Source organism: Zonotrichia leucophrys, chromosome 4 (genome assembly GCF_028769735.1).
Source record: "Zonotrichia leucophrys gambelii isolate GWCS_2022_RI chromosome 4, RI_Zleu_2.0, whole genome shotgun sequence".
In the NCBI taxonomy this organism is placed as follows: domain Eukaryota; kingdom Metazoa; phylum Chordata; class Aves; order Passeriformes; family Passerellidae; genus Zonotrichia; species Zonotrichia leucophrys.
The window spans coordinates 35,093,833-35,118,883 of NC_088173.1; the positions used below are offsets into that span (position 1 = coordinate 35,093,833).

At 42.7% G+C, this 25,051-nt stretch overlaps 1 protein-coding gene across 11 annotated transcripts in view; it reads left to right on the forward strand.

Annotated features, from left to right (window-relative positions):
• FAM13A (family with sequence similarity 13 member A) overlaps positions 1 to 25,051 on the forward strand; it is a 184,142-nt gene that overhangs the window by 148,103 nt on the left and 10,988 nt on the right. For 8 of the 11 annotated variants that reach the window (XM_064711100.1, XM_064711094.1, XM_064711093.1 and 5 more), the window contains 10 exons: positions 1,253 to 1,432; positions 4,227 to 4,413; positions 7,257 to 7,333; positions 8,035 to 8,077; positions 13,068 to 13,218; positions 20,816 to 21,029; positions 21,378 to 21,516; positions 22,602 to 22,683; positions 22,812 to 23,032; positions 24,397 to 24,480. In XM_064711100.1, coding sequence (XP_064567170.1) covers positions 1,253 to 1,432; positions 4,227 to 4,413; positions 7,257 to 7,333; positions 8,035 to 8,077; positions 13,068 to 13,218; positions 20,816 to 21,029; positions 21,378 to 21,516; positions 22,602 to 22,683; positions 22,812 to 23,032; positions 24,397 to 24,480 — 1,378 coding nt within the window. The remainder of the gene's footprint in view (positions 1 to 1,252; positions 1,433 to 4,226; positions 4,414 to 7,256; positions 7,334 to 8,034; positions 8,078 to 13,067; positions 13,219 to 20,815; positions 21,030 to 21,377; positions 21,517 to 22,601; positions 22,684 to 22,811; positions 23,033 to 24,396; positions 24,481 to 25,051) is intronic. The other 3 variants (XM_064711101.1, XM_064711102.1, XM_064711099.1) reach the window with 2 other exon arrangements.

The following is a 25,051-nucleotide window of genomic DNA, read 5'->3' on the forward strand; positions in this document are numbered from 1 at the left end:
AGCAGAGGACGTGACCTGACCCTACTGCTGTAACTGGGAGGAGCAGAGCTAAAATGAGTTGGCTCCTTTGCTGGAGCTGGGAATTCCCAATGGCTGATGGGTTTGCAGAACTGATCTTTGTCAATAGTGACATACTTGTCTAGTTAAACCATCTGGGCTTTTGCAGTTGCTAAGGTCTTCTGACTTTTCCAGGGCTGCAGTCGCAGCAGGCTTTCAAGTATAGCAACTTAGCACAGCTTTTGTAAAGGAGAAATGAGCCCAAGCACAGATTCCCATACTGTAGCTACTCAGTTGAAAATTAACCAGCAAATCCTGAAATAATATTTTAATTATAGAAAAAACAGTAGAAGCCATACATGGACTTTGGACATGCAAGTTTGAAAAACCCATTCTTCGGTGACTGCTTAAAGCACTGTGAGAAACAGAGATGAGATGGGGATGTACACAAAAATGTGTTTCTGTATGATCTCTTTGTGATGAAGGAAGAAAGGAAGAGAATATTACGAGAGAATGGCAGTACCAAATCAAAAATTCATTTGTTTTGAAAGTTCATTTGTGTTGAAAGTTCAAGTAGTCCCACACCTTTAACTGATGCAACTGCAGGGACTCTCTTGTGGTGGCTCTTGTGGAAGCTGTCTCAGTGCCATTGAGTGTGAGGGTGGTCTCACAGCAGTGTCAGGGTGGCTGTGGATGCACAAGAATGTGGCCCAAGAATGTGTAAAATGGCATGAACTCAGAACAAAACCCATGCTTGGTCACAATGTATGGGAGGAGTTCACAGTGAGCTACTGCATATTGTCATCCCTCTGTGAGACAGCAGTGAATCATCTTCTTGCAGGTGATCCATTGCCTTACTGAGCTTGTTTTGCACAACAGACTTGACCCTTGTCAGCGTGGCTGGGTATCAAATGCAATTTTGTCACAGCAGGGGTTTTTAAGTGGAGGATGAAAGTTAGGCTCCAATGTCTGTAGTTGCAGTAAGTAAAATTAGATGTTTTACTGAAATTTCAGACATTCCCAGAAATAAAATGAGCAATATTAATTGGGAAGGCTCAGCTATTCTGAGGGACTTGAACCAGCGGGTATCTGAAGATTTTGGCATTGCTCTTTGCATATATCGTAGCGCTGAAACATTTTGTGCTGCCATCCTAAGAAAACATACCCCACAGATACCCTTGTTTTATTTATTGTTGCAGACAGGGAGCTCCACAAAATCTTTGAGCTCAATTGACCTTATTTTTCGGCTTGACAGGTATTTAGAGAAGACAATCCGCTCAGCCGTGGAGCAGCATCTCTTTGATGTTCATGGCTCAGGCGGCCAGAGTTCAGAGGACTCTGAATCCGGGACATCTTCAGCCTCTTCTAATGTGTCTGCCAGGCAGAGGAGGCGACACCACAAAGAGCAGGAGGAAGCCCGGAGAAACAGAGACATGTATGAGCCTGATTTCTTTGTTTTGGAAAGTATATTTAAGTCTACCCCCATCATTTCTTCTTATCAAGGCACTGACCTTTGCCCAGACTGCAGTGCCCATGCAGAGCTCCATTGCATCAGTCAGAGCTGGGAAATGTAGAGTTGCCGGATCATGCAGTGGGGCAAAGCATGATAAGAATCTAGGGGGGTTATGCAGTCAAGGTTTTAATTACAGTATTTGGAATTGGTGACTTACGGTATTTGTTGCATTAGTGGAATTTCCTAAGAAGTTGGCTCTGCTGCCTTTAACTTTTTTTAGATAAAAACATTGGGCTCAGCTGCTTTTCTGAATTCAGAATGTCTTCAAAAATGAGATTAAGTTCCACTTTTGTGTGTGGAGGCACAGCTTGCATTTGGGTTTAGTGAGGAGACTTGGGAGTTTGTCTGAAATTAGAAAAATCTTCCTTTTGATTAATCAGAATCTAAGATTTTTTTTATCTGCCCTATTACACCAAGTTTAAGCATGACTTAATAGTGAATTTCCTTAAATGTCTGTCAAAGAGTGAAGATAATACCTGTTTTTCCATTCATACTCCTCTAGTTGTGACATCTGTTGTGTGGTACAAATGTATTACCACCACAGCTTTAACCAACTTGTTACACAAGGCACAGCTGTATTGGAGAAACTGTGGCACAGACAAGACCAGGTTCAACTCATGTGTTTATCTGTAACACAGCACTAGTTCTTGTAAGGAATGTGTATGCCTCACTGCAGTATTGGATTGCTAGCATTTGAAGTTGATTCCAAAATAAACATTTAGTCTCCTGTTGTTGTTTCCTGGGTGCTGAATTCCCCAAATTCTGTTGGATCTGTGCCTTCTTATATGAAGCTACTTTTATACAGGTGCATAGTCATTGATACCTCATGTTAATGTTGCATCCGTGGTAGTTCCCAAAATGTGTCAGTGCTACTCTTGTACAAAAAATCTGTAGTTACAAAAAAAAAAAAAGAGAGAAAAAATAAAAGGCACTATTTTCACAGTGAATCAAAATATACTGTAAAGGTGGCCTGGGAAATTGGCTCTTGCAAGTCACCAAGGTATCTGGCAGCAGCTCCAAAGTAGTTTTTCTTGTTAAGTAGCCCTGCTGACAGGCTTCTCAGGTAAGTAGGTCAGAGCCTGGCTAGTGTACGTGTTCGGAAGCATATAGTACTGCAGGGCTTTTCTTCAGCACTGAGTTACAGAGCTGCCTCTAGATATGACTGACACAGTCATTCAGGCTGAGTCCAGAAAGCTGGAGCCAAGGATTTAAAGCACATTGGAAGTTTTGAGTGCTGGCCGTGGTCCAGATTGTTTTCCCTGGTTCCCTTAGATCAGATTGCTGGGATTTCTCTGGGTAAATTATCAAAATTGAGAATTCCTTTCAAAATGTCTTTCTGTTGTTTTTTTGATTGTTAGTGACTTCATCTCCTTGCCTTGTGATGGATGGATCACAAGAGGATTTGTAATGTCATAAAATGGGACTACAGGCAGGAAGAGTGTTTATCACAAAATCACATAGGTGAACTCCCAGGCTTTGAAGATTAAATGATCTACAGGCTCTGAATGTGTAATTGGTCTGCTGAAGGGTTTGTAAAAACTTCCACAAAGGCAAATGTGTTATCTTAGAAGATTAGTCAGAGATTTATCATACCTCTTTGTATCTCTTTTCCACCAACAAAACCTAGAGATCTATTGTCTAGAAAGTCACTGGAACCTTCTAGTTTTGTTTTTGTTCTGAATACTTGCCATGCTGGCACTGTCCAGATACTGCAGAGTAACTGGTTTCTTATCACACCAGTCGAGTCTAGATGAGTTCTCCTGCTGTTCATGAAAGCAGGCTTTGGAGTTGCACAGCACTGTGTAAGACAGCCACACAGAGTTAGCAAATGTTCTAGATTCAGTGTCAAGTGTGAGCATGCAGGGTAATGAGACACCTTGTGTTTCTCCATGTGTAGTGATGTGTGTGTGCATCTTCACTGCTGGGCAAAGTAGAGGGAGGACTACTTAACAAGTGGTTAAGTAGTCCTCCAAATGGAAAGCTGCCTGCTGAAGGATGCAGCAGGGCTAGATAGCCATATCCCAGGCTTCTGGTAAGCATGCACAAACCCTGCAGACCCAGAGAGTCCCAGCGAGTCCATCACGTGGTGACTTATGGCTGCCTGTCCCATCCTCTTCCCAACACAGCAAAACTCTGTCCTGGCAGTTGTGTTACCATTGCAGAGGTACATTCCCTTTTATGTTTTGTGTAATTCCCAAATAGAAATCAAGCACTTGGCTAAAGCACCACCCAGTCCTGCTCTTGCATTTGAGAGTTATGAGTAAGAGGGCCAATTATGCGGTGTCATGCACCAAAGGAGATCCCTGGACCGCAGCTGTGAATCACTTTTCTAAATTAAAAGCTCGTGTCTCAAAGAAAAATATGCTTCATACTCTCTATAAAAATTGCACAGGCAGCCAGGGGCTAGTCCAGCTTCCATGTGAAGGCTTCTATGTGTTTGGTTTAGTGGCAAGTGTATTAAATCCCAAACATGGATCCTCACAGCTTTTTCAACTGAGGTGTATGCAATTGGCTTGTGCTCCTCAGTGGGATTTAGCATTGCACAGTGTGTGTTTTTGGCTGCATTGGGAAGAACCAGAGATAGTGGTTTCATAGGGAATAGATGGTGTTGCTGGAACTCCACCAGCCCATATAATGTAGTTCTCTATTGCTACCATAAATGTAGTGAGAGAGTGTTTTAAACAACCTCTTGCTGTAATGTCCCTTTTCTTTTTAGGGAAGTTGTCAACAAGGAGAACATTCCCTCTGGATTCAGCAGTCTTGAAGATTGTATTCTAGCTACTCAAGATGTAGAAAAATTACAAGACACCAGCTCTGGATTCCTTAGTGAAAGGAATAAATCAAAACGGCAGAAATCCAGCACCAAGCTCTCAGAGCTTAATGACAACCAGGACAGTCCTGTGGTAAGCCAGCACACTGCACTATTTGATGTCTGTTACTAGGATGGGAAAAGCTCTTTTTTTATTTCAGTGCACACCTGCTTCCCTTAAGTAGTCATTTTTGCCTGCAGTACAGGCCTAAGTGTCTATTTTGGACTATGGGAAACACTGGATCAGACACTTGTAACTCTTGTGATGAGGCAACTGAGAAGCCATATTTCTGCTGTGATACTCCATGTGTAGTCATTTTCTCTTTCTGCCCCTTTTTGCTTTTGAATTTGGTGAAACATTTTGGAAAGCATAAAAGGATAGAGGTCTTTTTCCCAGTCTTTCAGAAGCCTTGCAAGGAGTTTGAACCTTAGATGTAGGTTCTCATGTTCACGTCAAGTTAATTTTCATATTCCTGCTAAGCTCTGAAACTAGATTTCAAGTGACTACTTGATAATGAGATGGCAAAAGTATTTTATGCCATTTCCCTAAAGCCTGTGTTTTGCTGTGGTGCTTGCAATTTGGAAAGCACTTTGAAGTGTTGGTCCAAAAGGTGATCCCTCTATCCACTTTTTACTGAAGACATCAATGGCTTTGTTATAACATTGTAAAAATCTGGAATACTGTAGAACTTTTCCTGCATATTTTTGTGTGACCTTCCCAGGACAGTTTCCCTCCTTCTACAAGCTATAAAATAAAACTGGTTCACCTTCCTTCCCTCTCAGCCAGAGCAAACACTGACGGCGGTGTCAGCAGCTGAGAAGCCTCACTGTGCTTCAGTGCAGGGTTTGCATGCAGTGACAGAAGTGCTGTGCCTGCAGCCTGCACCAAGCATGCATTGCATGGTTAACAGGAACAGCAAGAGCTCTGTGAAAATGCTGTCCTGACCTATAGGGCATATCCTTCAGTGATGCTTGATTAAGTTGTAGAGCCTGCTGAAAGCAAGTTCTTAATGTGACCTGTGTTCGGACTCATTTTGTTTAGATCACAAAATTGCAATGATCTGATATTCTTACCCTGTGCAGAGATTCTAGAGAGAGGTGGATTTGCATTTCATTATGATCAAAAGACGGCAAGATGCCAAAAATTGTACACTATGCTCAATTTAGTAACTTAAATTTAGTGCTCAGTATCCACAATCTTCCCATGTGATACTTCATGAAAGCAGAGTGAGACAGACACATTCACACTTCTGTCTTTGCTTGTAGCAATGCACTTTGAGATAGGCAAAGGTGTAGTACTTATGATCTTTTCATCACTTTTTCTCTGTGCCTGTGGAGTCTAAAGCAGTTTCAATGTAAATGAGAGTTTTTATCAGGATTTAAGAAATAAGTACTGATGGAAGTGTCCACTTTCGCTGCAGGCCTGAAAAGCATTCATGAAGTCTTCAACTGTGCCCAGAAGAAATGTCCTCAAACTTAGCTGTGTCCTCTGGACTTTACCCTTCCCCTCATTTTTTGATCTCTTGAAGGGCAAAGGCTGAAAGGAGTGTGAAATTAATCTTGTATTAAAAGCATGTTGCCCAAGATGACCAGCAGTTCTTGCTTGCTCTGCTGTAGGAAATGTCAAAGTGGGATGATCAACTGCAAGTATCATTATGAAACATCTTGCAGAGAGCATGGTGCTATTGTTTTGGCAGAGCAGAAGCTGCTTTTTAAGTTTTAATGAGTATGTTTATTACATACTTGCATTTCAGAGGCTGCCAGAATGATGTGTGATGGTTTAGCTTTCTTTTGGCTACACCTTTATACATCAAATAACAACCCCAATTAGGCTAGCTACTTGGATTATAACATAACATGCACCTTAGCATTTACTAATAGGCCTTTGTCATGTAAAGAGGTTCGTGATGTTGTCTCTCCTTAAACACCCTTTTCTGAGTATTCCTTTTTTTCAAAGCCTGAAAGAGTATGTAGGACACTGTGGGGAAGCTTTCCTCTGAGCTGTCTGATTGCATCTGGCTCAAAAGCACAAGTCAGCAGTGGAGAAACTGTCAGCTCCACTTAGACTCCCAAGCAAACCAACCACAAAGCATTAAAAGCTTGTAACTGCATTTTAGGGACATGCTAGCCAGGTATCAGTAGGACTCCAAGAATCAAATTAGGCAAGGCTGGAATGATTGACCTGTGTCACCACATGGGGCTGGAGGTGTAGCAGATGAGAGAAGGCTGCCCCAAGAAGTCTCTACATGTAGTTTCCTGGGCAGAAACCCACTTCCTTCTATTTTAGAAGGACTTGCCCAAAACCCAGGGTAGAAGCCTCCTTGACATGTGCTCGAGGTGGCCACATGGCTTGTCCTCACCGTACTCAACAGTGTTAATGTTCTTAATGGTGGCCAAGACAAATCTCAGAGCATGAGGTCATAACCAGTTAGATTGTTTGCTCTGCTTTCATATTAGCCCAGCATTACATCTGTGCAGTCTCTTTTCATTCTTATGCCTGTTTAAGAAGAAACTAAGGAAGGGTTTGGCTGAGAAGTGGAGGATTTTCTAACATGAACATAAAGGAGTTCTGCTGAGAGGTTTCTGTGGATTTTGCTGCCTGCTCTTACAGGAGGTGCACAGACCAAAGAATTGCTCCCAAGCCTAGGCTGTCTGTCAGTCTGTAAAATGGGAGCTGCCAAGGTACCATGCAGCTTTATTCTGTTCTGACATTTGAGGTTGTCTGATGAAAGAGACAAAGCAGTGAGCAGTTGGGTTTTCTTGCAGTTTATGGGCAATAAAGTGTGGGGTTTGTTTAGTGCAGTGGGCAGTAGTGTGAGTGTTACCTTTTTCCTAGAAATCTTGGTGGATCTTTCTGTATTTGATCTGTTTAATGGCCTGCAGCTTGAATCTGTTTCTCATATATATCTTACTGCTTTAATATTTACTGTATTGCAGAGTGTGGAAAACTTTAGCTCATCCAAGCCTATAGACAGAACAGGATCTGATGACATGGAAATTTTATCTGAAGAAAGGTGATTTTAATCTTATTTTCTGTATTTATATGTTTTCCTTTCCCTGTGGTTGTAGTACAGCTTGAGAAATCTCCCACCCAAGCCGTGGGGGTGACATGTATGCCAAAGAACAGATACCCACCATGTTAACTTCCAAGCAGAGCTTCATGGAGGCACTGTGTGTGTTGTGTGGGCTTGCCCTGCAGCAAATGCCACCAAGGCTCTTTTCCCAGCCTGATAGGAATGTCACTGAAGGTGCTGATGGTGCAGACTTGAAAAGAAATGAGCTGTGGTGCACCTGAACCAGCGCTGCTGCACACAGGAATGCAGGGCCTGTCTCACCTGGCCTCTGAGTTGGGAATCCAGCCCTTTCCCTTGAGCTTCTGTTCTGTGAGAGCTGTGCAGCCTCACTCTGCTCACCTGAGATGACAATTTCTCTCAACAATTACATTTGTTGGGATAGGTTTGAATTAAGGGCATTGGAATTAAATGACATAATTGTTCTCAAGTAGCTCCTGAGAGGAAGCAAAAAAATGCAAAGTTTAGCAGCTGGAAGTGCTGCAGCCCAGAGAGTCCCTTCATTTACTGTGTGAATTAGTGAGTGTGCAGGAGTAGCAAGAATGTAAAAACCTTTGTGTGCAGAAGTCCTGCTTGTTTTTGTTACAAGACAAGTCTGGTTTTGTGTTTGTAATATGTTGGTTTGTTTTTGTTTTTTTTTATAGCAAAGAGAGTGAAAACGATGAGGTTTTTTTCAGGCATTCTCAGGTTAGTATTTTTTCTGTTGCTGTTTTTGTGTTTCAGTTTTGTGGTCTCTAAATGAGCGTTTTATTGAGCAGAAACAAGTAGTTATGCATATAGTTTTGTTTTTCACAAGAGAAATGGAGTTAGCATGTACTTTTTCTGTCCCTTACCCCTGCTTTTTTACATAGTTTAGGGAGCCTCTCAACCACTGGGGAGTCTGACAGCTTCTGTTTCAATCCCTTTGATCCCTCCTTGCCAAAAAGGGAAGGATCGCTGAAGTCAGCACTGTGGTTTAAGTGACATGAAGTTCCCTTATTAATTATGGCAGAGAGGACATCTGACTTCTTATCTGCCAGGGTAGTAAGATTAGCTTGTCTCTCTTGATTTCTCTAAAATCATTTGGCCTTTTATTTATCATTTCCTACTGCAGCCTATTGCTCTTGAACATAGGTAATCCGTTTGTTTTAGCAAACTGGATCACCTCCTGCTTCTTTCTAAGTTGATGGCTGGGATGGATGTCAGGAGAGGAGATGTGATGTTGATGGCAGCAGTTTTTCCCCCAACTTTTAATTTCTTTTGCACACACACACACACACACACACACAAACAAACATTTCTTCCACTAGCTTTATGGTGTTTTCAAAGATTGAGGTTGAGTTAGGTTGAACCCCTTTGCAGTCACTGGTTCATTTGGGTTTGCTTAAAAAACCTCTTGACAGCCAAGCATTTAAAATACTGGGGAGAGTTATCTGAGGCACCTCTCCCTCAGTTGTGTATCCATTTCAAATGGGCACAGTGAAGCAGCTGTAGCCATTGTCTGATTCCTCTGGCTGTCAGGAGTTGACTGAAGGCTGGTAATACTTTTAAATTAGACTCTTCTTGTGTTTCTTTTAAAACTAAAAGCCACTATGCATTTATTGTTTTGAAAGACTTCATTTCTGGTAGGAATTATCTCCACCTAGCAGGAAAGGTAAAAGGTTGCTAACAGCTGAGCTCTGATCAGCTCTGTGGTAGCTGGTGAAAGTTTTTGGACCCTGAAATATGTAGCCCCTGCAAAGGGTGTTCAGAGCTGCCTTTGATCACTGCTCTGGCTGGGCTAACATGGATCTCCTACTTTGCTCCCAGAGGGTCAGTAATCCCTTGCACTTGCTCGTGAGCTGTTGTATTTTCCAGAGCTGGGATTTTGCAACAGCTTGTTCCTCACATACCCACTTGCATGTGGAAAAGCTGCTGTTGCCGCCATGCCGTGCAATACTCCTAAAAAGCTTTTCAGTTAGCCTGGTGGAGATACATTGAAATATGAAATCATAACCTTAAAAGAAACTACACCTTAGGAAAACTTTTAAAGTGTAAAATTTTAACTGCAAGAGAGGATCTTAACCAGAGATTGTGTATTATATAGGAATTACAAGGTCAAGAAAATGTTACATTCCAGCAGAGTTGTTTTACATTCCTTGCCACTTATAAGCCTTTTGCTTAGGGCAGCTTAAACACATACATTTCATAACAACTCATTCAGGTTGAGGAAGGGACAAGGTTCTTCTTATTCTTTTCTGTTTCTCACCCTGCCTCCAGTGTAAAGCTAATAGGAAAAGGATTTGGAATTTGCTATAGTTACCAGTTTTGCTGATTTGGTTCTCCGTGAGACTGTAAAAATACCTTGAAACACAAGCCTCAAATGAATTTTCAGTGGTTTTGTAACTTTCGTAATCTGCTCTTGGAAGTAGCTAAGTTCCAGGAGGAAAGTCACAGGTTTCTAGTACCCAGGTTTTGATAAGATTCATACCAACATGGCAGCAAGTGTAGAAGGGTGTTGGCATGACTCAGGTAGGAGGAAGGCAGCAGAATGGCTGTGTTCTTGCATCAGGTTGTATCCCTAAAATGTGCTTAAGGATGCTTCCTGCTTGTGACTGGAATGGAAAATCACATGTGGGGGAAGCAAGCCTTTTATGTAGAGTTGATTGGAATCCACATGTAATTGAACAGAATACAACCTCCTGATCAGAATTTAAAGGTCTTTCTGTTGCCATTTATTTCTTGCTGTTTGAGCTGCTCTTTGTGCTCAATCTCCATTGGAGCAGGGAGAATGAGTGCAGCTGACTTATCCCCAGGCTGCTGAGATCTGTAGTTACTGGTGCCTGCAAAGCATGGCTGCAGAAGCAGCTTCTAAAAAGCAGAATTCTAGTACCTGCTTTGAATATTTTTTGTGATCATTTATGTAATATCTGCAGTGAACTGTGGCTGCCAGCTGTTACCAAAATCATCAACTTGCTGCCCCTTTGATTTGTAAGAAATTGTGGTGCATCCATACCTAAAGCAAAGTAGTTCTCCCTTACTCGACTCTTTTCCTAGAGAGTGGCAGCTGGTGGTGTCAGGAAATCAAAACAGAAAATAAGTGATGGGAATACTGAATTATCTACCACTTTATTGGTTTGGAGCATTAATGCAAAGGAAGTTAAACATCTGCTTTCTTGAGTCTCCTGGGTTTTTACCACCATTGTTCTTCAGAACACCTAATGATTTATTCATTGTATTAGAGCCTACATCAGTGAGCAAGGAAAGGAGAGGAACTGGCTGCAGGAAGGGCACAGGCCTGGTTTTACACACCTTTTAAATATTTCCAGTTACTGAAATGACTTCAGGAGGAAGAAGGCATCGGTATGATCTTTCTAATGTATGTGTAATGGAAATGTTTGCCTATCTGGGAAGTGCCCTTATATCTGCTACAGATATCTTTTAAGAGCCTTAATAAGTCAGGAGATTGTACATCCTTCTTAGAAAGACATTTATCTCTAATTAGTATCAGTGGTGGTGATGAGATGGCATTCTCAGGTTGCTCCCTTTGAAATTGTTAAAAATCTAGGTATGTTCCTCTCCTTCACACTTCTTTGTTATTAAAAATAGCACCTGTTTTGAAACTCAGTGCTTTATTTCTTTCCTTGCCTTAAAATATAACCTTTAAATACTGTGCTGGCAATTTACAAGCTGTTTATCAACTGGTACATTTGGCCACTGACCAGTCTTTGTTTGTGAGTACACAGACTATTTAAATCCTGGCAGGAAATTTGTCAATGGACCTTAGAGAAATATTTAAGTCCTCCCAGCCTGGAAGTAGCTTAAAAGATACTGAATGGTGAATTAGCATTTTTCCACGCACAGCTCTCACAATAAACACATTTGTAATCAGATTTAGCATCAAGCTGCATGAGTTATTAGTGCTTGGCAAAGTATCATCTAGTGTTTCATTTTGTTATAATGTTTCAAAAAGTCCATTTATTGAAATGAACAGGAAATACACACCTTACACAAATACAATGCAGAACACTCTTTACAAATACCAGGGTATTCATCAGATTTTTAGAACAGTAGAACAGCCCAGGTTGAAAGAGACCTCAAAAGATCACCTGATCCAACACTTTGTGGGAAAGGAAGCCTAGATGAGATTATTTAGTACCCTGTTCAATTGCAGGGATTGATGGAACCGAATCCAGATGAAAACTTTTATTCATATGATTTGTCTACTACGCAACTTTTTTCCCTTTTCCTGAAAGTTACTTGTTTTTCTCTTCTTAAAAGGGAAGAGATGCACCAAACACATTATTAGCTTTCTGCAGATGAAAAAAAGTAAACATGCCATAGTGGCATGTACTAAGGATATTGAAGCATTTGGCCGTGCTTCTGGATTCATAAGGAAAATAGGTTCAGAAATGCTGGTTTGTTTTTTTTTTGGCCTGTTTTCTTCCCAGATCAGAATCTACAGATTGTTTACTAGGTTTACAGAGGGAAAATCTGCATGCTGGCTGCCCACTAGACTATATTTGAGAGAATTATGCCTAAGCTGTTCTTAACAAATCCAAATAGTTTATGTAGTAACATAATCCCGTCTATTCATCTAGCTCCGTGTTTGTTGGTGGGTTTATACATATCACACTACATGTTTATGTACATGCACTACACTTCCTTTTCCCTACTGCTCTCTGTGAGGCATTACAGCTAATTTATTTTGGAGTGGCAGAAGCGCTCTCATCGGGTGCTGTCACAGGCACGCGCACTGTGTCCCTGGATTGTGGGACTGGCAGGGATTTCTGCATAAACACACACGACGTGTGCTATGTGCAGGGGGAACAGTGCTCAGACAAGCAGCAACTGCTTCTAGGTACTATTAGCTGATGAATCATGTACTTGACAGAATTCTGCTTTTTTTTGGTTTTTTTGTCCCTGTTACTGGATGCTTCTGAGAATTTTTTGGCGTTTTCCCAGAGTCCACACTGCTTCCAGCTGAGATGCCAAACCCTGCTGCTGTTTGGATTTGCGCAACACCGCTTTAATACCCAGAGCTCCTCCATAAATAGTTCTGCTCTCCCCACGCCCAGCTAGAAAACAACCACAGGAAATCGGGGAATGTGCAGCCAGCAGAGCTTAGCTGGCACTAATTGATCTGAGCCAGCACAGCCTGCATGAGAGCATTCATGTACGTAGCCCGCGCTGCTGGCTGGCTGCGGCTGCTGCCTCGGGAGCTCTGGTGCCTGCTTTTTAGAAGGCACCATATTGCCACAGCCTCACAGCAGCAGCAGCAGCAGCAGCAGTGTTTTTGTTGCTGCTCGAAGGAGTTGCGCTCCTGTAGGAAGTGTACGCAGCCACCCCCTCCCTTTCTCCCTGCCTCCCTCCCTCCCACTTCATCCCAATCCACTGCTGGAGGCTTTCTCAGCTGCATGCAGTTGTCAGGGCAGACAGTCTCAGGAACTTGCAGGAGCTTCCTAAAGAAGGAAAAATTCAAGGAAGGCAGATGGACGGATGTTTTTACTGGTGTGAGTGGGCAATTAGTACACAGGGGTCACCAAGCAAGAGATTTGGATTTGGAGCTGGAAGCAGCAGGGTCTGTTTGGATCTTTTTAGCTAAAGGCATGAGCTTACTGCTGCTGTGACTTGCAGGGGTTTTTTCCCCCCACTGCATCCTGAGACTCTTTTTTTTTTTTCCTTTCTCTCTCATTTCCTTGGGTGTATGGGAACATAGCTGACTTCAAGTATGAAGATTCAAGAACATCCAAGCATGCCTGAAAACAAGTTGCAAAGAAATCAAGATGCTGATGATCAGGAAAACAGCTTTGTATCTGAAGTGCCTCGGCTGGATTTAACATCACTGTGCGATGACAACAACTGGGAAGGTAGGATTTAGGATTGTGTGATGGGCTGGGATTGTGTGAGTGAAATGGCAGAGAGGGAAACCTCAGTGGGCTGGGTGTATCTTTATGTGATCATGTTCCCTTGCTAAAAACTATAGAAAAACAACTTTGCCCTGAATATAGAACTGAAAGTTTGGAGAAACTGGAAGCAAATACTGAATGGTACTAACTCTGATTGTCACTTAGAGGTGGAAAATTAAATGTTTTATTCTTGAAGTTACTTTCATGTTCTGTTTAGTACTGTTAAGTCTCTGAGGATTTCAAGATACCTTATTTCTTAGTGGCTGGTCAGTGATAATTAAACTAGACTGCCCTACACTTCAAAGCAACTGGGTATTTCAGAGTCTAAAAAGAACTTTTCTTCAATCTCTGTTTGTCACACCTGAAAAGCACAGCTGGCAAAAAATGCTGTCTGTCTGTTACTTTGTCTTACAAACAACTTTTTTTTTTGTGTATGTTGTGAAGGAATTCTGATGACCAGCTTAAATGGCAGTGTTAAATTGATTGTATGTCATATAAATTGCTGTAATACTATTTCTTAGCTCTCCTCTGCAGAGCACATGCTTGGTTGGCTATACACTTACTCATTTAAAAGTGGGAATCTGGGCAAACTCTGTGGGTGCCATGACCTTAATTTCATTTGAAATTGAGATGAAATTAAGGTGTCCAGTAGTTTTGGGATCAGACTCTTTTCTAGTTACACAGTATGCATCTGTGTACAAGCCAGAGTTGTTCTATTAGTTTATGCTTTAGGAGTGAAAGGTTTTGACAGTGAAGAAGCAGGAAAACACAGTGTGGTGTTTTAATAAAGCAAGAGAGGGAAAATGTGCAACTAATTCATTCTTCTAAAATAATAATCTCTGAGGAACACTGAGAAGGGAAGTTCTCTGCTCCTGCCTCCCCAGTGTACGTGACCTAGGTATGTTTTGCCTTTCCCTCTAGGAGGTGAGTAGTTATGACACTTCAGGTGCAAGTAAAGAAAACCCACAGCCATGGCTGCCTTTGATTGAGCCAGACAAGCAGACACCATGCACAGGAGGGAATTTTTCCATTTGCTTGCTAGGTGGGGATTCCCTGTGTGGAATCACCACACATGCAGCAGGCTGATCAAAGTGTCACAGAAGGGCTCCCAGGCAGCCCTGGCTGCTGGATGTTTACTGAGGGGCCAATTAGCAGAGCCCTGCAGGGTCTCAAGCCAGGGGGAGCACGTCTCTGTTCTCAGAGGTGATGTGTGGCTTCGGCCCTTCTGTGAACCTTGGGGAATAATGACTTTTTTTTCCTTCCTGCATTACTAATAGGAGTCATATGAACACATGAAGGGGAGTACACAGCTCCAGTCTGCCTGCCAAGGCTTTCCCATTGTATGAAATAAGTTGCTTCTTTGGTGCAACTCCTTCTTAGTAGGCACTCTCTTATGTTTGGATTCTAGCTCTCTTTTGCCCTGCAAATATGACGCAGGATTATGGGCACATGTGACTGTGCTTCTCTCTGATTGCTCCTTCCTCCTTCTGTTCACGTGTATTTCTCAGGAGGAGGAGGTGGGCAGTTGCAAAAGAATCAGCTGTCTGGGGTGAGAGAGACATCATCCCCTGAAATGCGTGCCTTCCAGAGTCACCATTTTGTTGGTGTGGTGAACAGCAGCAAAATGGTGCCTTCTGTGTCTCAGCAAGGACACACTAAGTCTTTCCTAGCTGTGGATATGGAATCAAGCTTGCAGCAGCCAGAAAGAGGAATATCTTAACATCAACTCTCAGACTGCTTCTGTAGCTAACAGCAGAGTCTGTTGTTGAGACTGGCTTTGCAGGGCACCCATCCACACCTTAGCAACAAGGACATCCGTCCTCCCTTTCCTTACCTGCCAGCCCAAGTCACTCAAACCTTCACTGGATCTCTGCAGGATCCATGCCACAGCTCTGGTTGCATCCCCAACGAAAAAGAGAAATTAAAGGCTATGCTTTCAAATGTCCTAACACTGAGCTGTTTATTGCTTTGCTCTAGCAAATGTGGTAGGTCCATTTCTTAGGAAATTACCCATTCTTTCAGGACATAATTGAGCTGATGTTAGGGGTGATGGACATACAGACCATCCAGTGACCAGGGCAACTGCTGGGACTTGCACAAGGGATGTGTGAGAACAATTACAGGTTGAGGACTTGCCTTCAGCTGTAGCTGTCACTGCCTCCAGTCAAATGTTAGGAAAGAGCCTTCAACAATGGGCACAAAATTAGACAAGACAGCCTTGTCCATTGACTGGATTTTATTTGTCACTCAGACAGGCTCTCCATCATTTGAAGAGCAGAGCTGCCTTAAAAGCCCTCATTCAGGGGCATAGAACTATGAGAGCTGCTGCCAGGTGAGCTGGCAGGCCCTGTGCCCTTCATGTTACACTAGAAGTAATTTGTACTAATTTTTTTTCCCCCATAACTTTAATCTCATAGTCAAGTCTGTACACAGGAGAGATTGGCTGTACTTCTCCAGGCTGTGTTCCCTTTACCTAAAGCTGAGCACAGAGAGGACAGAGACATTTTCTTCCTGCTCCCTGCAATGCAGCCTCACACTTTACCATGTGCCCACCTTCTGCATCCCACTCACCTGCTAAGTATAGAGGCTTGTGTAGGAATCATCAGGCTGTTGATGCAGTGCTCAGGGCATGAGCAGTGCCCCAGCCAAATTCAAGCTCTGAACTCCTTGCCTCAGTGCATTTCCCATGGTCCAGGACTGTTTTCCTGGTGTACACTTGGCAGGTGTGGATCAGGGAGTTTTGTTGCCCTGGATGTGGACTGTGCTGTCCCTCCCTGTGAGCTGGGATGTCCCATCTGACTGCTGGGTTTGCCTGCTGAGCTGAGATGGCTTTGGGAGCAGGCACGTCCAGGGCTGCTTCCACAGCTAAAGGTTTCTGATTGTTGTGGATTACGTTTGAATCAGTGCAGTGACTGAGGGGAACAGAGTGTTCTCTCACAGGCCAGCACTGTTGTGCAGATTTCTCACCAAGTGTTTCTAATTCAAGCCCAGAACTTGCTATCCTGTCCTCAAGGAAAATCTGGAAGTATGTTGCTCTCCATAGCAGCGGCTGGCCCTGTCAGCAGGCAGCTCAGGAAATCAATATGATGTGTGATTGCTGCTGATGTCACCCGATTACTGACACTTGAAAAAAGTTCTGTAGCTGAGATTTCGAGCAGAATTTGCAGTAACAAGATCTTATGAAACAATCAGCTGGCATTTTTCTTCAAGTTTAAAAATAAAAACAAAAGCAGAAGTTAAAAACACAATTTGAGTTCAAGTATTGCAGCACTTGATGCCCTGAGGGTGAAGCTGATTTACAAATAGTTTTGACACTGACTTAATTGATACTTTCCCATGGAAAAAACCCAGAGTAATGCAGAAAAAATCCATATAGTATAGCAGAAGGGAGGCTGAACTTAGCTTTCTCTTTTTCAACACTGTGGACTTAGATTGATCAGTTTATTTGTGTGTAACACTCTTTAGCATGAGAAATGAAAAGGGGCTGAGGCACATTCTATTTTTATTGCTAAGTATAAAAAAATTTCACTGTTTACTGACTAGCATCAAAATATTAAAATTGGTTTTTTGATTGTTATGCCATTCTATAAACAAAATAGAAAGTTTGCTTGCTAGCTGAGAGATGTGTCATCTCACTGAGTGAAGAGGTGTGGTAGGGCTGTATTTGGGCTATTCTTTTGATCTATGTAGGAAGAATGCCTGCTGATGTATTCAAACAAGGATATTTTCATAGTTATTTATAAGTTGAAAATAGGTTGTTACTGAGCTAGTGAATGCTTTGGATGGAGATTTAAATTACTTTATTCATTTCATTATGAGAGGTCTTTCTGGATTCTTTCAAGTGGCATTTGATACTAGCACCTCAGGTGTTATAATGTGTTTAGACTTTTCAATCCCTCTGGACTTACTTCAATTGACAGTAGCTAAGGTTTGGCCTCATTTGTTTGACACATGGTGTGTGTAAAAGCAGTGTTAGCAGCATGTATGAGCTGTGTGGCTGCAGAGAGGGAAACAGGAGGTGCCTGTAGTGTTTTGCTGGCTATACCTCAAGTGGTATTTGTGTGCAGACACCCCCTGTTGGCCCTGCAGCCCCCAGTAACCCTGTGGCCAATACACAATGTAGTGATAAAAAAAGACAGGTTTTGTCAGCAAGATGGCTTGGAGCTCACCAACAATACACCAGTTTGATACAATAAATCTTTCTTCTTGTGTGAAGCACTTCGTGGTTCAGGTTTATTAAACTCCCCAGCCCTCTATGCAGCAGGTTGGCAGAGGGGTTGTGCTGCCATAGGCAATGCTCTGTGTGCCTGTGGAGCTCTGCAGAGCTACACCTGGCAGATGGCTGACAGCTTTGTGCAGAGATGAGCTGGCTGTGGGATTTTGAGAGGGAGGGCAGCGCTTCTGAAGGACTGCAGCCTCACTACCAATACAGTTCACTGCTTCTGTGCCAGCTTAGAAAAGGCATGCCTAGAAGAAATGCCTAGAGAGTCTGACCAAGGCATTAAAAAATTTTTCACCCTTTCTCTGCAGTGGTTACAGCCATGATGGCCAAATATTTCCCTCTTCTTTTTTCCCTTGTTTTTTTCCCATGAAAAGCTGTCATTCTGGAAAATGGGAGTGGGGATAGTACATGGAAAGAAGGTGAAGATGAGTTGAAAACTGAGATTTTTTCCCTGAGCAGGAGACATAAGAGGAGTAAGTGTACCTGCTCTGTCAAGTCAGTGGCAAAGAAAAGGTGAAATGTTTACAATCCCTAATGACATTTTGTTCTTCAGTTAGCAGGAAGGGGAAAGGCTGACAGCATTAATTATGATAGTGCTTCAAAACTGGGCTTCATAGCAGATACTTCAAAACCATTCAGTCCAGGAGTTCAGCAGCCTTCAGAAAAAGCTTGGTGCTTTGATAGCTATCTTGGCTAAATGAATAACAAAAGATATTATGCATCCTGTTAAAGAGGAATTAAGCAATTGTGTACTGTCAGAAAAAAAGCAGTAGTTTACCCTTAGTGGGTTCCTGTGTGTTTGTGTGATCCAGCAATTCCAGTGGTTCCAGCTGAAGGGCCTGGCTCCTGGCCAACAGGAGAGAGAAGGCAACTGGACTGCAGCTCTGGTCCACTTAGTGATCTGATGTAGATAAAATTTGTAATTTGTACATATCCAAATATGTTCCTTGATGAATTGCTGTGTTGCTCTCAGGGGTCGGGCCATTTTGTGTCTAGTTGAGGTTTTGTCTTCTAAATGTGTATGGTCAGCAGGGGAAACAAAATTAGCCATGGAGTCAGGACTTCCAGGCGCAAGGGTTAAAGAAAACTGATTTTCTATAGCAGCCATTTCTTCTGTCAAGTCTCAAATTTTATTTTCCTTTTAGGGCCTTTTTTTTCATTCTCCTTTTTAACACTTTCTTCTTTGGAATGGGAGTTTTCTGTTTTGGGGGAATATTTTGAAATCAACAAAATACAAAGTAGACACACCACAGTCTCAATTAGGTTACATAAAGTGCTTTGCTGTCTTTTGAGGTTTGATCAGAGGCTCTTTGAGCCATTGCAATTCCCTGAATGTCGCATGCTATCTGGTTTTAAATCCACCTTGGACAAAGTCACATACATCATGCATGATTAATAATGGCTTTGTTAGCTGGTGTGGTAGGAGCTTAATTTAGTTACTGCTAAATATGCCTGAATTTTCTAAGTTTATTCCATTTATGTAAATCCCATGGAGGTGTTACTTAACAATTTCCAAGAGGAAATTCAGTTTGCAGGTGAGAGGTATTCAAACAATTAGAAGTGAGAGATGTCTAACCGAATTTCATGCATCATTTAACTCTTGTTGCTGCTGGTCAAATATATAAATTTTTTTCCCTTTGTATTGCCCTTTATTTTGCTACAAAAGATCTTGTGAGAACCTTCCTAAAATTGTGAGAGATCCAGGGAAGTGGATGCAAAATATTTCAGGTATTAGAAAATACCTAAGGCTGAACAGAGTTTAGAAAACCTCTCTTTTCAGAAATTACCCAAAGGAAGTTCAGGCTACCTAAGCTTTCTAAACCATGGCAAAACAGCCTACCTACACTTGGGGCTTGCAAATCCCATGGAAGCAGCCCTTGTGAGCCAGGCTTGTATGTGCTTCTCTTACCACAGCACCTTGGGGGGGCTATTATGCAGGAATCTTGTGCAAAAACCTCCTGTCACCCCCTCAGGGCAGCACATCAGTGTTCATACAGCACCACCCTCCAAGCAGAGGCATGCCATTTGTATCCATGTGCTAAGGAGGAAGGCAGAAGGAGGAGAGCATCATTGGAAGATGTGCACAAGCAAAACAGCACTGAGCCCATCGCTGCTGCATTGGCGATGCTCTCGCACTGCCTGAATTGTACAGAGGGGGAATGTTAAACAGCACACAGGTTCTGCAGGGGAATCCTCATGCAATCCACTCTGAGCTGTGAAAATGCTAACCTTCTTCAGCAAAAGGAAATACTGCTTTTTATTCATAAACTGATAAGTTCAAAAGCCCCCTCTCTGTGTGAATGAAGAATAGACACACGAGGCACAGGAAACAATTAGTCCGTAGCTCTGGGACTGGTCTGGGAGCTTTCTATAAGGTTTTTGTTTTGTTACTTGACTCTGGAACTATTTGTTAGATTTAGAAGTTCAAAGCCTGGCTCTTAGCACCACAGGATTAGACAGTTTAAGTAGGAGCATGCAAATCAGCTTAGTAAACTATCTGAACATAAAATGTTAGACTCCTTATGGCATCTGGAGGGAGTGATCACAAGATTGAGGCGATTGCTTTCTATGGGCTCTATTATGCTAATCAGCAGTGCTAAATTGGGTTTCCCTTTCTCTCCTACTCTACCACCTCCTGTACAACATTGCTTTTGCTTCTGGCTGGTTATGTTGTCCAGGGGGCTGAAGATTTCTTCTCTTTTCTACCATACTGCAAGCAGGATTGCATGTGAAAGGGTAAAGGGGAAACTCAGACCATGTTACTATAATTGTTAATATGTGGGCTGGGCACCCTGTGGAACAGGTGGTAATGTGGGACACCTTTTCCTTGCAGATTAGAAGAACCTATGCTTACTCCTAGGCTTTGAATTTCTAGTAACAGGCAACAGGGGGGCCTATAGGAGAGCCATTAATACACTATTCATTTACAGCGTTTGTACATCCTGAAAGCAAAAAAAAAATTCTTCTGGAATCCAATTGCCTCTGCTATATATACGCCATGTGCCAGTAATGCTCTTTGTCCAGCATAACTTTTCCCTCAAAGGTGCTAGCTGGCGATTGCCTTGCTTGGTGTCAGTCCATGGTAATTCCTGGTCAGCCTTTGGGTAGTTTTCTGTTGCACCAAAGAGATGACTTATATTTGTGTAGGTTCCCTGCTGTGGCCAGGCTTTGTAATGGTTTACACACAGGGCAGATGGGAGTAGTGACCAGAGAATGCCTGGTGACAAGAGTCACAGTCCAGGACGAGCAGGTCAAGGTTCATTAGAAAGTTACCTGGAGTCTGTCTTGTGTATAAAACAAACCTGATAAAACCAGCCTTTGTCTTACTGTTCCCAGAGCCCATCCCTGCTCTCTCCTCATGGCAGCGAGACGGCTTAGACTCAGATGAGGCTCGCCTTTCCCCGCAGGCCGGGCGCTTGATTCGCCAGCTTCTGGACGAGGACAGCGATCCCATGCTGTCCCCTCGCTTCTATGCCTATGGACAGAGCCAGCAGTACCTGGATGATACAGAAGTGCCTCCTTCTCCTCCCAATTCTCATTCCTTCATGAGGTGGGTTGTGATTTGCCAGTGCTGACTCTCTCATGCAGCTGCTAAGGGTTTGCATGGTTGCATCAAGCAGCATCTCTTTGGATCGGCTGTGCTGCGTTGGGTTTCTGTCCCCGCTCACAGGGAAATGATATTTTATAAAAACTTCTTTGTAGTTGATTTCTGGGTTTGTGCATTAATATCTAGGGCTGTTAGAGCATTTTTTGCTATCTGTCATTGCAGAGTAGCAACATAGCATTCTCACTTTTGTGGGCCTTGCCTTTATTCACACAAAGTTGAAGTGGCCTTCTCTGCATCAAGATGTACTGTGGCTGTTTGGATAAGCTCTTCTGCAATCTCTGCTCTTGGCAGGAGACGGAGTTCGTCTTTAGGATCCTATGAAGATGACAGAGAAGACCTTACCCCTGCACAGCTCACCCGGAGGATTCAGGGCCTGAAGAAAAAGATCAGGAAATTTGAGGACAAATTCGAAGAGGAGAGGAAATACAGAGTGAGTTTCCAGGAGTTCAGCATTTATGTGGAGATGGATGCATTAGCTGCAAAGGGAAGGGACACCAGGGAAGTGGGTCAAGCATACAGAGGGACACCAGGGAAATATGACAAACATACAGAGGGCTTGAAAGCTTTTATAATGACGAAAGGAAAAAAAAAAGGCAGAAGACCTGCTGCCCCCTCAGAAATCTGTATGCTCACCAAGCAAATTACCTTTCCAGGTATTATGTAATATCCATGCAGCACAAGAAAGGAAAGCTAATGAATTCATAAGATTTTGACCACTGCTTAAGACAGTGTGGAGGAATAGCTGTGTTCAGTTTCTCTTTGTTTGTTTATTTATTTAACTTCAGCATATGGGAAGCACAGTGGCTGATCTCATTTGCATGATGGTAATCCCAGGACACCTGTGCATTGCAGCTGCCTTCACTCCTGAGCAAGGAACCACAGTCAAGCGCTGCTAAGCAGCAGCAGTGTACTGGACTCTTAATTTTTCTGACATGTCCTTCTGATGCACAGAAAGCTTTGTAAGGAACTGTAAAGCTTTGCATGTGTGTATCTTTGGCTATCTAAATGGCAAAGAATTGTTCTGGAAAGATCTGGTCTGCAGTAGGAAAGGCTGAAAAAATGCTGCTGTAGCCTAGAATTTGGGTTATTTGATGTCTTTGGATGTAAGGCAGCCTTTGGTGTGGATACATGAGTCATAACACTTTTCCAACTGTTCATGCTAGGTTTCCTCTATTTTAGAGGTACCCTCTTGTTAGGAAACAATAGATATGAGGATTCCAATGTGCATCCGGCCCTCTGACTCACTCCTACAGCTTAATCATTGGCATCAAATGTTTTGTGTTTTCTAAAAAGAAAATGCATTTCATGATGCCCCTAAGACAGAATGTTGTGACAGGCAGGAGCAATTGAAGCAATGTCTGAAGTTTGCTGCTCAGAGGTGTGCAGCTGCCAGTCAGAAGCTGGTGCCTGTGCTGGGTCCATATTCCATTGTACCCCTTTGTGCCACAGACTTGTTACAGTGAATGGCTCCTGGTGGTTTAACACAGATTCAGCATGGCTTTTCTTTCCTCCCAGCCTTCCCACAGTGACAAAGCAGCCAACCCTGAAGTGCTCAAATGGACAAATGATTTGGCCAAATTCCGAAAGCAACTTAAAGGTGAGAACTGCCACTGGTGCACCTTTGGGGGACAGCTTGACTCTGCCTCATTTAGATTTGATGTGAGGCAGTGATCCTGACACAGTCACATTTTAAAAATGAAAAATTGCTCATCTTTCCCTGCCCAGAGTCCAAACTGAAGATCTCAGAGGAAGACCTTGGCCCTGTTGTGCGTCAGCGCAGCAACACGCTCCCCAAGAGCTTCGGCTCTCAGCTGGACAAGGAGGATGACAAGAAGCAAGACCTGTCAGACAAATCTGCCAAGCCTGCTGTGGAAGTGACCCTTGAATCCATCCAGAAGAAGCTTCAAGAGAAACGAGCAGAGACCAATCGACCTGAAGACATTAAGGTAAATGTAGACAGGTCACATTTAGGCCTTTACATGCAAGTAGGTTACTTGTGGCTGCACAGTCACTGTGAAAGCATTGTGGTCTTCTACATTTTGTTAAAAAGTCTGCAGCATTTAGTCTGGGCTCACTTGCTTTAGTTCCTTTCCCTCTGCCTTTAGTATCTTGATTTTTTTCCCAGAGCTCAGTTTTTATTGTATATTATCTTTTGTTCTTTGTCTGACCCTTGCATATTCCTAGTAATGTTTCTGAATTATTGCAATTTTTTCCTGCCCTGTTTTTGGCTGTTTCTGTTGTTCCATCCAAAGGTTTTTGTCAAATTTTGAGTTGTCCAGTGCTTCTGGAGATTGTGTCATCTGCTTGCTTCTTGTTCACCCCAAAACTGAACGTTGTTCTCTCAGGGTATGTTACTGCTAACCTTCAGAGTTTCACATTGAGCTCCATTAGCTGCTGTAATCTCTGAGGGTTATCAGTAGAGAGGTCTTCATGTCTGATGTGAGCTCCTGAGGTTTGGGCAGCCTTGTAAATGAAGTCCTTGAGGCTGCTGACATGTAAATTGTGCACTGCTGTGTAAGAGTGAGGCAGACAGCATTATCTTTGTTTGCCAAATCTGCAAAAGAAAAACATACAGCATGTGTTTTGACTATTTTCTGACTGTAGCAAGAACCCACAGCCTGGCCATTTACAGAGGGACTTTGATAGTATTTGGTGCTGTGATAGGGAGAAAAGGCTTGGAGTCAGGCAAATTCAGTGGGGGAATTTTGGCCAACTTAGTTAGAGAAGTCTTCTCTAACTATCTTACCCTTTTTTTTTTTTGGGCTTTGTTCCCTCTTGTCTGCTACAGCTTTTCACTCCATAGCAGAATTGGCAGAAAGAGACATTATGACTGCACTTCTGTTCTTGGTAAAGTGTGCTTGTGATAGTCAAAGCAAAGGTGAGAAGCTTTACAAGAGGTTCTGGAGTTTGTCTCAGATTTGGAGAAAAAGAAAGCAAATGTATTCTGTTGTAGAACTAACATTTCAGATCTTAACTGGAAAAGATCCACCAGCATTAAAAGTTACATGGTGTTGTTTTTTCAAAGCACACTTATGATCTGTAAATCCACTTTAGGTACATAAAATACCTTCATATGCAAAGTTTGTGTGTTTAATCTGCCTGCATTGAGCATAGAGTTCTACTCACATTAACAGTCTCTTTAGCAATGTAGCTGGGAAAAGACAACTGGAAGGTAGAGATGAATCTTTAAACCATAATGATGGTATGACAAGACTTTGGTTATGGCACAGATCAGAATTTTAAAGTCCAGGAATCTGACTTTTTTTTCTTTTCTTCCTCCCTTTCCTTCTCTCTATGCCACTTTTCATAGGACATGACACGAGATCAGATAGCAGCTGAAAAAGTGGCTCTTCAGAGGGCTTTGCTGAATTATGAAGGCATTCATGGCAGACCGGTATGTACTGCAGATTTTGATTTGTTTGGTTTTTTGGGGTTTTTTGTTGTTGTTGTTTTGTTTTGTTTTGTTTGTTTGTTTTTTGTCTCAAAGTACATCTTTCTATGTCTTTGTCTATAGTTAATGATGCCCCTTTTGATGTCAGGTCACTAGAACTTCTTGCTCTCTAAGCCACACGTGCACCCTCTAATCCACCTCCCTGATCCTTTACTTCCGCAGCTGCTGAGGAGTCTGTTCCAGGCAGGGTGATGTCCTCACACAGCACTGAGCTGGACAGACACCTGCAGGACAGAACCTACAGGCTGAGTGGTCATTATTTTGGGATTGTGCTCATCAGGTTCCACAGACATCCAGTTTGAGGCCCAGTGGACAGTCTGCATGAGAATATTTGTGCGTGGTCCCCCATCCAGCCAGGAAGTTTGCAGTTTTCTGATATCAATGGTATAAGGCCAACTTATTTGTGAATACAGAGAATTAAGTTTTGTCTCCTGTTGATCCTTGCTGTGGCAGAAACACAGTGGCTTCCAGGCCATGAAGCTGATGAAGCTGGCTTTTTATGAGTCACCCCTTC